Consider the following 16,514-nt stretch of genomic DNA (forward strand, 5'->3'; position numbering starts at 1 on the left):
TAGTTCAGTTACTGCTGGTTAATTTGGACCGGACCATCATTCCCACATCGCTGAGAGCTTTGTCACTGACCACAGTAATATCTAAATATCTATCACTGATACTTTACATGACTCCTATTCATGTACTCTAAATACTGAGGTACAACACTGTAGACATAATTCACCTAAATCACAGGCAGACAGAAGCGCTTCAGTGTTTTTATTCTTCAGATAAATGGCGTCCCCTACTGTTCTGTTAGACTGAAATCAACCTTCTTTTCCTTCTCAACTAAATCAGGGCAGTAAAAGGTGAGTGTGAGTGTGAGTGAATGAAGGACAATGAAGATAATTTTAGTGTAAAAAGCCATTGTCATTTACTTTTATGGATAGTGTTGCAGAATCCAAAGTTTAAAACATGGCAGCACACTCACTATATATTGTGTATAGTGTATGTTTAAGGCCCCACACACCCATGGTTCACCCACACAGGCTTTTCCACTCATTTTTACTTGAGTAGACCCCTTCCAGACCATGGCTTTATCTGTAATCACTCCCTGTTCACTATATAGTGCCCTACGTTTACTGTTCCCCACTTTATTTAAGTGTCCTAATTCTGTGGGTATAAATGACTATAAAGTACCATTAATTATTTCACAAAAGAACACATGGGAAATTATGATAAGTGTCCATAATCTCGATTCACTGCTCACTGCTGAGTATCCGTCATATAGAGTGTAGTGAATGACTGAAGTCTAATCAATATGTGTAAACACCATAGACTGTATAAAAGAAGTGGACGTGGCAACCGTGGTGTCAACCGATGGTTTGTGAACCATTGTTTTGAAGCCTCAAGTTTCGCTTTACAGGCATCACCCTCTTGGCTTTTTGGAGCCAGAAGTGAAGTTCGTTCCGAGAAGACCTCCTCTGATTGGTTAGTCTCATCCTGAAGCAAGTCCTGCTCCATCGACTCATTCCCTCTAAATGGGACCATAATTTACTGAAGAAACAACCTGCTGTGTTGAGGAAGACTTGAAACTAGCAACTGAGACCATAAACTCCTTAGGAAAATGTTTACTGACGTAATAAAATGAGAAGTGAGCTCATTTTCTCTTAGACTTCCACACAAGCAGCCTCCTGCTGGACATTCGAAAGAATGCAGGTTCATGTTTCCATCACACGCTGGTGTGGAGGCTCAGGGCTTTAAAAAGATTGCAGTCAGTGCAAATGTGCAAAAAGCAAAACACACAACTGTGTAAAAGCTTTAGTGGTGGTTTTATTTCTTGATAGCATGATTTTGTGTGACAATAATTACATGTGTGATCATTTGTAAAATAAAATCACAGAAGTGTCATTTTTATAAAAAAACATCAAAAGTAGAATAATCAGCAGTCTGTGTATCTTGGTTGAATAAACTAATTATTAAGAGCAACAGTGTGTCTTTACAGTTGGTCTTACATACAGTACAAATGAAAGACTCTTGCTCTTTGTGTTTTTGTTTATGAGACATAGCTGAAAGTTATGATTTCAGCCAAGTGCCATCAATGAAAAGGCTTGAAGTGATAGACGAACATAACAGGAACATCACAGTGACTGATCAGGGTTATTTCAGGCGTTTTTCCATTCTTAAAACAGTGACCCTTGCCAGCGCCACTACCCAAAAGAAGGCCTTTGTTTTGGTGTGTGAGAGGACGAGGCTGAAGCCCAATTTGTTGTACAGGGCCAAGGCAGCTATCTGAGTGGAGCTGGTCTCCAGCACCACCTTAGAGAAGCCTCGCTCTTTACAGAAGTCAACTACAGTCTGAGCCAACCTGAAGCCCAGGCCCATCCGTCTGCACGACGGTGAGATGATCATTCTGAACAGTTCCCCGTGTCTTTCATTCCCACTCTGTTTGGCCACTACAGCCACCATACCCAAGACCTGCGCCTTCCCATCGAGGTCAGCCACAGCCACCCAGAAACAGTCATCCGCTCTGCTCAGATAGTTCCCTGGGATGTCTTGCATGTCCGTCTTCAGTACGTCATTGACATAGGTGGCATACAGCTGATGACAGCAGTAGTAGATGAGGCTCACCCAGACTCCTGGTAACACCACAGCCCCAACCACAGAGCCTAGGAGGTAGCCAGCCACACACAGAGCCAGAGTGATGGCTAGGTAGAGAGGGCTGGTCATGGCGTTGTGAAAACATGGATGGATGTGCTCCTGGATGCCTATGCTGAACAGGGTGAGAACTGTGTCCTTGTCCGAGGGACGGTAGCGGCGGATCACCAGCTGCATGACCAATAGGAACTAGAAGAAACTAAAATAAAGGATTTGCATGTGAAACTTTAGTTTGCATTTTAGCCAAATCTCAAACTATACCCTATTTAGGAATGCAAATAATGATTATTGTCATTATCATTCGTTGTTTTGTCTGTTAAAAGTCATGACATTACAATTTCCCACAACTTGAAGTGGCTTCATCAAAATCCTTGTTTTATTTGACTGTCAGTCCAAAAAAACCAATATATTCAGTTTACTGTTACATAGGACAGAGAAAAGCAGCAAACCTGCATCTGAGCTAGAAATAGTTGTCTTGTTGACTAGTTATTTCAGCTCTACCACTTTTTATATGAAGCTCACCGTGCTGTCAAACCAAGGGCTAAAGGTGAGAATAAAAAAAACACAGATCAGAATCAGCATGTTGACGAGACTGTACGATAATGTAGTAGATGTTTAAGAAAAGAAATGTTGGACGGCCACAAACTGGCAAGGATTAGTTCATTAATGAATCACTTGAATGATCCGCAACAATTTAGGTCATGCATTACCTTTTTAAGTCAGACTGTCAGATGTGAGGATTTGCTGCTTTTCTCTTTGAGATATCATATATTCTTTTATCTTTGGGTTTGAGACAGTTAGATGAAGACCTCACTTTCTTTTGGCAATTTTTAGACTAAACAATTAATCAAAAAATGACCAATCAATCACTGATTTTCATTCAGATAATAATCAGCAGCAGCGTTGAACAGCATGTAATGAGGCTAGTTTATAGTTTAGTTGGACAGGCTGAGCTGTCCCCTCCTGGTGATAGTGATAGTTATACTGGAGTTCTTATCCTTATTATTCTTAACCACACGCTGCCTGGCAGCGTGACGTCACCGCCGTTAGCCTGCTAAGTTAATTAGCAACATTTAAGCCGTTGGGCTTCCTCAAAGTTAGCTAACTTTAGTACGGGCATACAAAAGGGTTAATTAAGTAGCTTATCAGTACCAGGCCCGGCTTTGTAACGCTGTGCTAATTTAATTCACTTCGAAAGTCGTGTTTAACTCATTTGTGCGCTAGCTTCGTTATAGAATCAGCCTTTGTGAAGAGTGACGCTCTTACGCAGTGACAGCGATCCGTGTGGAGCAGCAGCAGCAGCAGCAGCAGCAGCACAGTCCAGCTGACCTGGTTCACTCTCAGCGGCCAAAATGACCAGCAAACACCATGAACTGCTCTAAAAGGAGGCAGGAGAGGGGAAGAGAGGGGAGGAGGGGGGGGAGAGATGGCTGCGCGCAGGGACGCTGCGGGTGGTTGCTCCGCCTTGAGGCGCTTTGTTTGCGTGTGGCTGTGAGCATGTGAGTTGTGTGTGTTTGGGCATATGAACAGCTTCTACAGCCGGCACAAGCTTCCGGAAATAGGAGCAGACTGTTACAGTCGAGTTCATTAACTCCCAAAACATCCCGGCAGACATCGCCAGGAGCCCCGGCGCTCCGTGGACTACCGTCCCAAGGGGGAGGAGACGAAAGCGGCGTAGCGAGAGGAGGAGATGGCTAGCAAGGCTACACAAACCACCGCTTCCTACCGTTTTTCTCGCAAATACAAGATGGATGAGCTGAGACTACAGGTTTCTACTAACAACACTGTGAAGGACTGTTGGCTCCATTCATCTTTCGCAGACACAGCTATCGAGCTAGTAGGCCGCACGCTGCACCGGCGCTACACAGGCAAGAGGGGGGGGGGTCACTTGATACCAACATGTACCCCCCTCAGGAAAAGTGCTCCAACCACATCCAGAACTGTTAAGACCTGCCCCGGAGGTGCGTCCCAGCAGCTGCAGGACTGCTTTGAGACAACAAGCTGGGATGTGTTTGAACATCAGGACCTGGAGCAGGACACGACCGCAGTCTTGATGATTTCAGCCAAGTGCCATCAATGAAAAGGCTTGAACTGATAGACGAACATAACAGGAACATCACAGTAACTGATCAGGGTTATTTCAGGGCTACAGGTGTTTTTCCATTCTTAAAACAGTGACCCTTGCCAGCGCCACTACCCAAAAGAAGGCCTTTGTTTTGGTGTGTGAGAGGACGAGGCTGAAGCCCAATTTGTTGTACAGGGCCACAGCAGCTCTCTGAGTGGAGCTGGTCTCCAGCACCACCTTAGAGAAGCCTCGCTCTTTACAGAAGTCAACTACAGTCTGAGCCAACCTGAAGCCCAGGCCCATCCGTCTGCACGACGGTGAGATGATCATTCTGAACAGTTCCCTGTGTCTTTCATTCCCACTCTGTTTGGCCACTACAGCCACCATACCCAAGACCTGCGCCTTCCCATCGAGGTCTGCCACAGCCACCCAGAAACAGTCATCCGCTCTGCTCAGATAGTTCCCTGGGATGTCTTGCATGTCCGTCCTCAGTACGTCCTTGACGTAGGTGGCATATAGCTGATGACAGCAGTAGTAGACGAGGCTTTGAGACAACAAGCTGGGATGAGTTTGAACATCAGGACATCAGGACCTGGAGCAGGACACGACAGCAGTCTTGGATTACTTCTAGTTCTGCACGGACGTCACCACTGTGGACAGGAGCATCTGGGTTTACTCCAACAAAATCCCTGGATGACAAAACGGGTACGGAGCCTGCTCAGGGAGAGGGACACTGCCTTCAGGTCTGGTGACCACGAGCTGTGCAGCACTGCCGGAGCCAACCTGAAGAGGGGAATTAGAGAGGCAAAGGAGAATAGAGGGCAATGACTGCAGGCAGGTGTGGTGAGGGGTCCAACACATAACAAACTACAGACCTACAGACTACAGGTGGTGGCGAGAAATGGGTCCAGACCCACATCACCTCCAGCCTACACCCGGCTTTGACCCTCACCAGTTCACCTACAGGACTAACAGGTCCATGGAGGACGCCATAGCTACAGTCCTCCACACTGCTCTGTCTCACCTGGAGCAGCAGGGGGGCGACGCACGGCTGCTCTTCGTGGACTTCAGCTCGGCGTTCAACACAATCCTCCCCAACAGATTGGTGTCAAAACTGTCTGACCTGGCTATATCCGACTCCGTCTGCCTCTGGATCAGGGACGTTTTGACAGATCGCTCCCAGAAGGTGAGAGTAGGCCCCCACGTCTCCCCAGCCATCAGCCTCAGCACCAGCTCCCCTCAGGGCATGACTGCACCTCACTACACCCCAGAAAGGGGCTGATTATAAAGCATAATGAAGTTTGCCGATGATACCACCGTGGTGGGGCTCATCACAGGAGGGGATGAATCTGCATACCAGGATGAGGTGGAGCAGCTGTCTGTGTGGTGCATGGAGAATAACCTGATCCTAAACACCACTAAGACAAAGGAGACTATCATAGACTTCAGCAGGAAGAAGACAGACATTCAGCCCCTGTTCATTGGTGGGGATTGTGTGGAAAGGGTCTCCAACTTCTGGTTCTTGGGCGTGCATATCTAGGACAACCTGACCTGGAGTGCCAACACCAGAGCCACCACTTAGGAACAACCACCTCACACAGAAACTGCTTGTGTCCTTCTACCGATGCTCCATAGAGAGCATCCTCACATACTGCATCTGTGTGTGGTTTTCCAGCTGCACAGCTGCAGATAGAAAAGCACTCCAAAGGGTGGTCACCACGGCCCAGAAGATCACCGACTGCCCCTTCTTTCTCTGGAGGAGCTCTACAGTTCCCACTGCCTCAGGAGGGCACAGCACATCCTCAGGGATCCAACCCATCCTGGACACTCGCTTTTGGAACTGTTCCCTTCTGGCAGACGTTTCAGGACATTAAAGGCCAGAACAAACAGACTGAAGAACAGCTTCTATGCAAGAGCCAAAATTGCTCTAAACAATGTATGACTGTGACTGAAGTGAAGTTTTTTTGGGTGTGAATGATATTCATTTTATTTATTTTTTGCACTTTAGTGTACTTTACACCTTTTTTATTCTATTTATTGTGTTCTTCTTTTATACCTTATTATGGCTCCTAAAGGAGGTTGCACCTTTTAATTGTATTGTACTTGTTGCAATGGCAATAAAGACATTCATTCAAAAGGTTAACCTTAACCTTCTATTAACTTTAATTTTTAACAGAGTCTTACTTTCCCGTCCGGTCGAAGTGCAGTGGAGTTACTGTCGCAGTAAAGATAACCGTGTTGATAACTGATGGGGGACAGTGCAAAGAGCTGTAAGCTCTCATGGCTCCACATGTGCAGGGTTAGAAATCACTTTATTTATCCTGGAGGAAACCTCCGCTCACTGTGTGTCCACACACCTCTGTCCAGAAGCCTGAGCCTCCCCGATCTGTGGCACGGGATGCAGTTGTAGGAAGGTGACCACCCCTCCATTAACGATAGGACCACCAGGCTTTCCATTAACTACAATGTTACCTTGGGATGATCTTCAGTTATTGATTTACTCAGAGGCAGTAATCAGAGCGCAAACATGCACACAGGTCTACATGCAGAAGGTGACAATTATTTTGCACAGTGGCGTCAACAGGTGGGGGGCATGAAGGGGCCCCTCATGAATGGTTATTCAAAACAGCTTTTCTGGCAACCATTGCCTGCAAAGTGTTTCAAGAAGGAACAAGGTGAGGAATCTCAATCATTTTTGAGGAGGGAGGTTAAAACTTCAGCATCTCTGTGATGGAATTCACTTTATTTTAGCTTTTTAAGCTGTTAACACTGAGTCACACAAATCATTTCATAAGTAAAATGGAAGTGCTATGTGTAAATGTTAGCTTCCTGTTCCTGTTGGAGCACCTAAAGTATCCTGTAGTAAGGTGTAATCAGAAGAATAACATCTGACTTGACACCAGGATCGACTGGTAATTAATTTGGATTATGCATATCTCTCCTCCAAATCCCGGGGCCCTGAGGTGCAATCAATCCTGTTCCTAAAGGAGATGAATCTGTCTCCATGAGAGAGTACGCAGATGCACCTGGGGATCACCCACTCAGTCCCTTGCTGTATGGAAGAGATGAGGGAATGCAGCTGTGGGAAGCATGAGTGTGTGAATTTAAATTTAGTTCATCTGTGGATGGGCAGCATTTATCGATCTCTTCTACACTGGCGTATTGGATGTGAGGTTCTATCATACTGTTCAGGAGAGGCTCTAATCCCATTCAGGATTATCAGGGTTCAGCTTCTGCTTCCTAAATAAATGAGAGGCAGTTTTATCAGTGTGGTAGAGGAAAATGTACACACGCAGATATCTTGTCCAATGGCCTGTCAAACAAAGGAGGATTAGAGTTTCTTTTCAGCTGATTCTGGAGTTTTCATGTTTTCATGTAAAACCGCAGCACCTACATGACGTGGTTATGATTACACCCTGCTCAACCCACCCTGTTTGAGAAGTAAAAGTTGCCTCTAGATGTCACTTAAGCCAATTTACAAACAAACTATGAACAAAGTCAAAACTGAAATATGGACTCATCAAACTTTTTCACAACCACACCTTTTCCTAAGACTGAATAAATGCTACTGCACTTCTTCTTTCAGTAAGAGAATGACATACAGATCCAAAGTGACACTTGTGTATGTGTGTGAATACATCCTCTATATTTACCTAAAATGTTGGTTGTACATTATGGTTTACGGCAGATGCTATTTGCACACGGATGTCAGCAGCCAACAATGTTATTTGCACTAAAGGGGGAATAGCCAATGTGACTATTTACATCCAGGTGTTTATTCTCCTAAGAGCAGGTCTAGACCAAACTCTGTAATCAAGAGAGAGATGCAACGATTCAGGAATTCAAAATTAAGGATTCAAGAATCCCCACATGAGCAGCATCAGATATTATATAAAAGCAAATAACATCATCAGCGTCATCAGTGACGTTTAGTTTCACACAGTACTTCTGGTGATGTGATTAGTAGTTGAGAGTAAACTACTGACAGGTGCTAGATAGTGAACAGCAGTCAGAATCTTACAGTTAAACTTTTAAGCACATCTTATTGAATTGTCAAGCCTGCCATCTTAAAATGTGTGAATCTTGCAATTCCTATAAATTAAATGACTGCATATAGTAGATTGCAAAAAATGTGTTAGCAGTGCTGATCATGCCAGCAAACAACAGCCAACCAGCATGCCTGCTCGGGCTACAGGTTGTGAAGGGCAGGTGCTTTCTTTCCCTTTGTTCAGACAAAGAGTCAAAGCATCAGGGCTTCAGACTCAACAAGCTTAGTGACACCTGGTGGTCGGTAGAGCTTATAGCAGCTCTTCAAGACAGGCTGAAGCACTGCAACACTAATGATTTTAACAGTTTTCTGCTAGTGTGTGCAAAAAAAAGTTCAAGAAGACTGAGTTCATTAAATCTATAATACTTAAGATCAGAAGTGCTGCATTAAACGTCGTTGTGCAATATTCAGTTATACATTGTCTATATCGCTTTGCCTTAAGGGTCGCAGGGAGGCTGGAGAGAGTCCCAGCTGAGGCGGGGTGCCTTCTGGACTGGATCCCAGTCTGTCACAAGGCCGACACATAGAGGCAGACAACCATTCAGGCTCTCCCTCACACCTATTCACACCTAGAATCACCAATTAACCCAGCCTGCATGTCTTTGGGCTGTGGGAGGAAGTCAGACTATCTTTGTTTTTGCTGAGAGAACTTATCGATGTACGTTCTTGGTTCACTTTAGGCTCAGTGTCACTGCGGGCTTATGTGTTTTTGTGTCTGAAGCTGCAAGTCTTTGATAACCGTCAAACTGAATGAAGCACTCTCTGAGGCAGCAGTGACGTTTGAAGCTTTGGACGTCATCGGTCATGTGCTTTTCTTGACTTGACACAAGCTCTGACACAGTCTGCTGAAAGAGTTAAAGTGGCTTCAGAGCTTTAGTATCACCTGCCTGTCTCTAGGCACTGGACCATCTGCATCTGGTTCATACTTGTGTGGGACTGACTTACGTGGCTGCCAACAACTGCAGACTGATGAATGTGAAATAATCCTACGTTTACAAACCTGACAAGACAAACGAGATGAGATAGAGGATATCCTTCGTCACTGTCTCACACCGCCTGGGACGCTTCACTAGAGCATTGTTAATGTTAGTAACACCTGTGCTTTTCCTACTATGACAAGTCAAAATGTCTGCTGTGGAAAAAGGCCTGTTTGTATGGGGAACGTAAAGGGCAACACTGAGACCTGAACTGTCCCAATGAGATCTACACTTCTTAATATGATTTAACGCTCACAACTATGGCCTCTAAACCACCGCCTCACATTTGTCCAGTGATTCAAATAGAATAAATTAATGAATGGTAATGAAATGGCAGTCTAGTGTGATTATGTCTTTGCATGATGCACCTTCCACCTTTCACTGGATTAACTTGGGAGGACGGCCTTGGGCCTATTATCTGGAATACTACATGACCCCAGGTTTGCTCTTAGACAAATTAATTAAACACAAATTAATTTAGTAACATGCAACAAATAAGTTTAAATAACAAAGGCCTCGAGATTGGTAAAAGGTAAACCCAATATAAAGTGGTTATCTATGGACCTTATAATGTGATCTGATATTGAGCTAACTGGTTGGTAATCCAGCCCTGGCAGCAACCAGTTGCAGATTATTAGGATTAATTTTAAGAATCTTTTACAACTGTTTCCCACTAATCTCTGTTTTTTAAATACATAAACTATCTTTTTTTTTTTAAATACATAAACTATCTCTGTTTTTAAATACATAAACTATCTCTGTTTTTTAAATACATAAACTATCTCTGTTTTTTTAAATACATAAACTATCTGTTTTTTTAAATACATAAACTATCTCTGTTTTTTTAAATACATAAACTATCTGTTTTTTAAAAACATAAACTATCTCTGTTTTTTTTAAATACATAAACTATCTCTGTTTTTTTTAAATACATAAACCATCTCTGTTTTTAAATACATAAACTATCTGTTTTTAAATATTTAAACTATCTCTGTTTTTAAATACATAAACTATCTCTGTTTTTAAATACATAAACTATCTCTGTTTTTAAATACATAAACTATCTCTGTTTTTAAATACATAAACTATCTCTGTTTTTAAATACATAAACTATTGTCGTAGTAAAACAGCACAGCAGCTGCTTCACTGACTGACAGCAGATCTTTAGCTTATTCGGCGGTTGCCTAGCAACGCCAGCTCAGACGTCTAATTAGCTGCGTAGCTTTGAATGGCATCGTTAAGATATTCACATAAATAAGATAATTCGGGATAAAAACAGTAAGTACAATGTATTGTTCACGTGTTACGTGTAGTGAAGCGTGTGATAATAGTAATGAGGTGTGTTTTTGTTTTCCTTAAGGCGGAGGTGAACCCTAGGCTCTAGGACCCAGGTGCGCGGCAGGCTCCAGACACCGGTTGATGAGCTGGTCCAGGCGGCTTCACACATCCAGCTGCCCGACAAAAAGCGGCTGCCCGCCCCGGACAGAGTAGTCGGAGGTAAAGTTACCGGACGGAGGAGGTGGACTACAATAACGAGCGAAGCGAGAGCGTTTTCCCCCGTCTTTGTCCCAGTCACCCCGCTCTCCGTGTGGCAAGACCCAGCCGGCGACAACCATGAGCCAGAGGTTCACCGTCTCCAAGAGCGACGGCGACCGGCGCCCCTCAGACATCCAGGGGGAGGTGAACCAGCTGTTTGAGGGAGACGAGCCCCCGACCAGCAGCGACGCCCAGCAGGGGGAGGATGCTGCTGCTGCTGCCGGTACCGAGGTGGTGGTGGAGCTCAAAGGTAGGGAGACACTTCAGCCGGCTTCATTCACCCTAACGCTGTTTGTTAGCTGTAGCCTACATGCTAGCAGTCCTGGTGACTCCACATTGTCTATGGACAGATGTGTGTGTGACTTGAATTTTTAATGGCCACATGAAGCACCGTCTGACACTGCAAAGCGCGCAAATTCCCCTTTCCCCCCCTGCACAATATTTGTATTGTTACAGGAGCACTGCGCAGAATATTAGAAGTTAAATGTTCATGTCTGTGTTGACAAAGAAAATGGAGTATGCTTTGCTTTTTCGCCACTCAGTCCTTTAATTTTTTTGTATGACTTAGGCATGTTGCTCCCACTGTTGCATATTCAAATGAGTGTTTATTTTTAGCAGTGGTCGCTCTGAAGGGCATCAGTTGATGTTTGGTAACCCCTCAGTTGTAAGGCAGCAGCTTATATGCTCTTCATCTCTCCATCTGGTAGACCTAACTTTAAGTGGCCTGATTCATAAGGCTTTTGTATGATTAATTACATTCAATCAGTCATTCAGGATTTCACACCACTTGAAACCACAGCATGTGATCAATGAAACTACTTGCTTTCCTGGTGTTGAAAAGGAGATGTCAATGTCAAGTACGTTTTATCTTATACTCTACTAGCAAATGATTTTATAAGGGGAGAGCATGGAAAGTGTGTTGTTTCTGTCTCTTTTGTGTCTGAGTTGTATCCCAGGATAGCACACATTTAGTTTGGGTCAAGTCCTGTGCTCATTGTAAGGATGGGTTTGATCAAAGGTGAATAAAAACATAGTTGGTCAAACCTTCATCTCTACTGTTAAGTTATAGCACTTTCCTCCAGTGCCCCGCTGAGTAGTCCCAGCTCTGTCCTCTGGGATCCAGCACCATTGTGGTTCAGTCCTGTCACCGACTCACCTGATTGAAATAATCAAGGTCCTGTCAGTCATTGTCTGAAGGGAACGCAGCAGTGCAGAACAAATGGCGGCGGAAATTCCCATTGGGCCAGGAATGGAAGCCCTTACCATTACCAATGATTAGCATTAGAAAAAGTGCAATCATTCATGTCCAGTCAAGTGCAAATAAAGATTTATCTGCAAATGAATCAATACTATTCATTCTGTGTTTAACATACGAAGGCTCCTACATTAACGACATTTCAGATTAATCGGCCGGGCTCCCTGGGTTCCCATAAATTCCTTTACTGCAGCTCTACATTTGCTGCTCTGGAGGTTCTGTGCTTTGCTCTGATGTCCATGCAGCCCTAGTCAGACATTCAGTCTGACCCTCACTGGCTAAAGGCTGTGACCAGCATTGTTAGAACAGTAATGAACACTATAGATATTTTGTTGTCATTTAGGTCTTTTCTGGAGCTACACCACGATCTTCAGTCCTTACATTTGATTATATATACAGTACTTAACCTGACACTCACTGGATATATTAGATTTCCTCCATTACAACAGCCAGCCTCTGAGGTGAGGAATGAAAGCTTTTAGCTGCTCGGTCCAGCACTCCCCTTGATTGCTGCATGTGGCCACAGAAAGCCTTGGAGGTTCAAAATGTGCCACCATCTCCTCCTGTGCAGCTGAAATAACATAAAAATGCCCGCTCAGCATTTCTCCACTTGAATGCCCCGGTGCATCTCAATCATTCCTCTGAACACAAAGGATGGCTGTCTGGGTTGATGGGAACAAATCTCACCATCTCCTTGTGTTCCCCTTTAGAGATGGGGAACACTTTAGTGTAGGACCTCCCCTCATACATGCGATGCTCTGGCTCAGCTGCAGCCTCGTGGAGACTGGTGTCTCTGCATCCACTTTGCTGGTTGCCATAGCGACACAGTACATTTTCACTAGAGTTGTCTCTCAAATGGTCTTGCAATGGGGTGAAAACACTTCAGATCAAACAAGTACCATTATGAAATCAATCTCTTGCTGGGATGGTGTGATATTTTCTCTCCTGGTTTTGTTCTGTGTGACTTGACATTCCCGTAATAGAACAAAAAGATAACATGGACGAACACCAGATCTGAACACCATAAGTAGGAGGCTAATGATGTACAATGTACTGTATGTGCGACATTTCATATTACTGTATGATAGAAGTGTAAATGAGGACTGAAAGTAGCACTTATTTTGATTGTGAAAGCGTAAAAATGAAAATAACAGATATTTTTTGATAAGGCATTTTTTCATCCCAAATAACTTGAGCTGAATTGTTGCCCCAGAAAAATCAAATTCCGTATCTGCTGCTATTTTCTTTGTTTTGTTACTAAAATGATGAAGGTTATGGTGAAAAATGTCCATCACAATATCCCAGAACTATTATTTGCTGTCCACAAAGATATTAAGTTCAAGCAAAAATCATCACATTTGAAAAGCTGAAACCAGAGATTATTTGGTATTCTATGTTGGAAAAATTACTCAAATGATTCGTCCTTTTGTCAAAATAGTATTTGTTTGTCACTTGACCGAACGATTAATTGTCTATACTAATGGGTGTAGCAATATATATATGGCATCAGTGAGACGTCCATATTGTGCGTCTGTGTGTGTGAGTTGGTTCGGCTGAAACAGAGGGTTTGAGTGAATATTCTGGTTGTTCATACTTAAAGGGGTGTGATGTGTTTGTGCTCAGGTCTGAATCGATGCAATTATGCTATTGTTGGCGTTTTCCTGCTGTGTGATAATTCCATGGTCTACCAAGCCCCCATTTCAGTCTTGTTCTTATTTTAGCTGGTGGACCAGAGCGATTTTAAAAATGTTCCCCTATGGCCTGGACCCATGATCCTGTTTCTATTGATCCAGAGGGAGGTGTGAGCTCAGTCAGCCCGTGTGGTTGACGATGACTTGCTGCAGCAGGAAGGAAGATCCTCGTGTGGCTGTCAAGTGCCCGCTCTGCCCTTGACCTTGCAGCAGTAACGAGCTATATCTTCGTTTGATCAGTTGGACTCGGTGGAGTGGGCCGCAGATGGGCTCATAGTGGGCTGCGTGTTTCTTATCTTTGGCAAAGCAAGGAGGCTTTCAAACTTCCATGTCATTCAGAAACCTCATATTTCCAACATTATTGTTATTATTTGAGCTGGCATTAATCATTATTTTTTGACCACTTGGACGCTGTACAGCAAGCTGTAAACACAGCATTCTCCTACTCATACATAGTTTGACAGGGACAGTTCACACCGATCAGCAGAACAGAAAAAACTGTAAATTAAAAAAAATAAAAATTAAAAAATTTGGATATAGATATGATCAGAGCAACTTTAAGATGTGTAACTTCCTAAATTAAATGTAGTTTTTACATGAGTGAGTAGACCTCCATATGTCTGAACTATTTAGAGCGAATTTGGATGGTCTGCTTTACAGCTCGATCTATTATGGATGCACTCCTCTGCCTGGACTCCTGCGGTTTCCAGCCAAGCTGTGATTGCTCCAACATATTCTGCACGTTGTGTATGAGCAGGAGTGTGTGTGTGTGTGCGTACTTGTGGTTTAGTGTTATTAATGTACCAACTGTAGCTATTGTAGCAGAAGGGCTTGGATTTATAAACACAAACATTTGACATTAATAACTGTAACCCAGTTTGTCTGCAGTGTTTTGGTCCATAAGCACAGAGGCCGACTTGGTCGCGGTTTAATCTGTGCCAGGATGTTCTGTTTCCTTCTAGGCAAATACACTCCAGAGGACATTGACCTAGCATGGGAGCACGGGGATAACAACAACAACCATAATCACACCAACAACACAACCTAATAACCTCATGACAACAGCAAGAACAGATTTGTATTTGTTCTATCTCTGAGGACCATGCATATATCTGCATATGTGCTTGTGTCTTTGCCACTCTATATTCCTGTAATGTATTCTAAGTCTATATACAAGTTAGTGTGTGTGTGTGTGTGTGTGTGAAGGAACAAATTGAATCAAAAAATTCCCATGCACTTCCTTACGCTACAGCGTAAACATTGTATTACTCCATGTTCTTGTTTATGCGGCTCTCTCCCCACCAAACCCAGAGTAGAGATGGGCAGACCTGCTCTGTATTATTAAAGCATTAAAGGATAAGTCTGGCAATATTCTATGTTTTCTTTTCTCCTCTATTGCCAACAAATCCACACAATATTTGAGTCCACCCCTCAGCATTGTCTGACTTCCCTAGTCTGTCTGCAGCCTCAAACCTATTAGTTCCAACTGAAGACATAAACCTTTAAATACAGATCACAACTGTCTTCTTCTTCTTCTTCTTCTTCTTATTATTATTATTATTATCACTGAAATTCGGCTGAAATCCTTATCCAGCAGTGGCTGCCAGCGATTGTGCTCCCATGATAATGTACTGCTGCCTGACCAGACGGTGGATTGTTTGTGTGTTTATTCAGGCATTTCTGCCTCTGCGCTGTAATGAATGCCATGTAAATAATAGACAACCTCTTTGATATAGAGGTGCAGTGCGATGGTGAACACAGATACTGAGTCACAAAGGCCTATTGTGGATGACTCCTATTGTAGGATTAAAATAGTGGGGTGCTGTTTTAGTCACTGCTGGGAAGAGTGTGCACATCTGATTAGGATTTTTATGGAATATTTATGAGCCCTCAGAAAGCCTCGTGTAGTCGCAGCTTTTCTCATCAAAGTAGAAATGCATTACTTGTGTTTTTTTAACTACACATTGGATTTGATGTTGTCGGCCATCTGTTTCCACAGACAGAGATTAGGTTTGAGATGTGAGGTTTTATTTGGAAAACAGCTGGACTCTGTTTATCAGTGGAATTTATAGGAGGCACCAAAAAAAATGTAAACACTTAATGAAAAGAGACTCTGAAGTGTCTAAATCCCCTTTGATCCTCTATGTTCTTGTATATTCGTGTTGACTTTGCACCAATTTACCTGTTTTTCATTGCTGATTGTTTGGCATGTTGTCATGTTTAAACACTGTTCATTTTTTTTCTTTACCTGTAATCCAGGTCCAGGTCATTTGGATTATTTGGAGGTCTGTTAGTTGTCTTGTGTTGCTTTGATAATACACATATTTTGATATGTGTATGTAGCACTTTGGTGCTGGTTGACAAAGCTCTTTTCTAACAGCCAAATACTCCTTATTGGCTTTGACATTCAGTGTAACACTGAAGAATAAACACAACAGTATTGTATGATTATAGGCTGCTACAACCAAAAAGCTTTCATAGCAGTTTAATGGGATTTATGTTTTATATGTGAAGATTGCTTTAGCTTTGGTCAGCCAGAAGAGTTTGAGATGCTCTCTGGTCTCAGCATCGCCCTGCTTGACATTCTTAGTGGCACGATCTTGTCTTGAATCTTTCCCAACTACATTATCAAAGCTGGGCTGGGAATTTGAACACGGGAGCCTGTTAGTTACAGACTGACATACTGATTTTGTAACCTTTAACGCTTGACTGGCTGTACCACCTCTGCAACAACAAAATGGCAACACAGATCTATGAGCACATTATGAATACATGCAGTGTGTGTGTGTGTGTGTGTGTGTGTGTGTGGGTGTGCGTTACATCGATGGTGGGAGGGGTGAGTATGGAGGTGACTGGTTTGTTTTC

General features: G+C 43.3%; 3 protein-coding genes across 3 annotated transcripts in view; 1 reads left to right on the forward strand and 2 right to left on the reverse strand.

Moving 5' to 3' along the window:
- Positions 1 to 1,232: 1,232 nt before the first annotated feature.
- LOC139217510 (N-acetyltransferase 8-like) lies at positions 1,233 to 5,962 on the reverse strand. The gene is made up of 3 exons (XM_070848832.1): positions 5,844 to 5,962; positions 3,344 to 3,453; positions 1,233 to 2,276 (listed from the first exon to the last, which is right to left on the reverse strand). Exon 3 carries the CDS (start codon positions 2,252 to 2,254, stop codon positions 1,580 to 1,582), a length of 675 nt encoding a protein of 224 aa, XP_070704933.1. The 5' UTR covers positions 2,255 to 2,276; positions 3,344 to 3,453; positions 5,844 to 5,962; the 3' UTR covers positions 1,233 to 1,579.
- On the reverse strand, positions 4,134 to 4,808 carry LOC139207573 (N-acetyltransferase family 8 member 3-like). The gene is made up of 2 exons (XM_070837315.1): positions 4,786 to 4,808; positions 4,134 to 4,686 (listed from the first exon to the last, which is right to left on the reverse strand). Exons 1-2 carry the CDS (start codon positions 4,806 to 4,808, stop codon positions 4,224 to 4,226), a joined length of 486 nt encoding a protein of 161 aa, XP_070693416.1. The 3' UTR covers positions 4,134 to 4,223.
- Positions 5,963 to 10,781: 4,819 nt separating the features above from the next.
- The window catches only part of slc12a5a (solute carrier family 12 member 5a), a 143,369-nt gene continuing 137,636 nt past the window's right edge, over positions 10,782 to 16,514 (forward strand). The window contains exon 1 of the mRNA XM_070839659.1: positions 10,782 to 10,953. Coding sequence (XP_070695760.1) covers positions 10,782 to 10,953 — 172 coding nt within the window. The remainder of the gene's footprint in view (positions 10,954 to 16,514) is intronic.

This window comes from Pempheris klunzingeri, chromosome 2 (assembly GCF_042242105.1).
Source record: "Pempheris klunzingeri isolate RE-2024b chromosome 2, fPemKlu1.hap1, whole genome shotgun sequence".
Lineage (NCBI taxonomy): Eukaryota > Metazoa > Chordata > Actinopteri > Acropomatiformes > Pempheridae > Pempheris > Pempheris klunzingeri.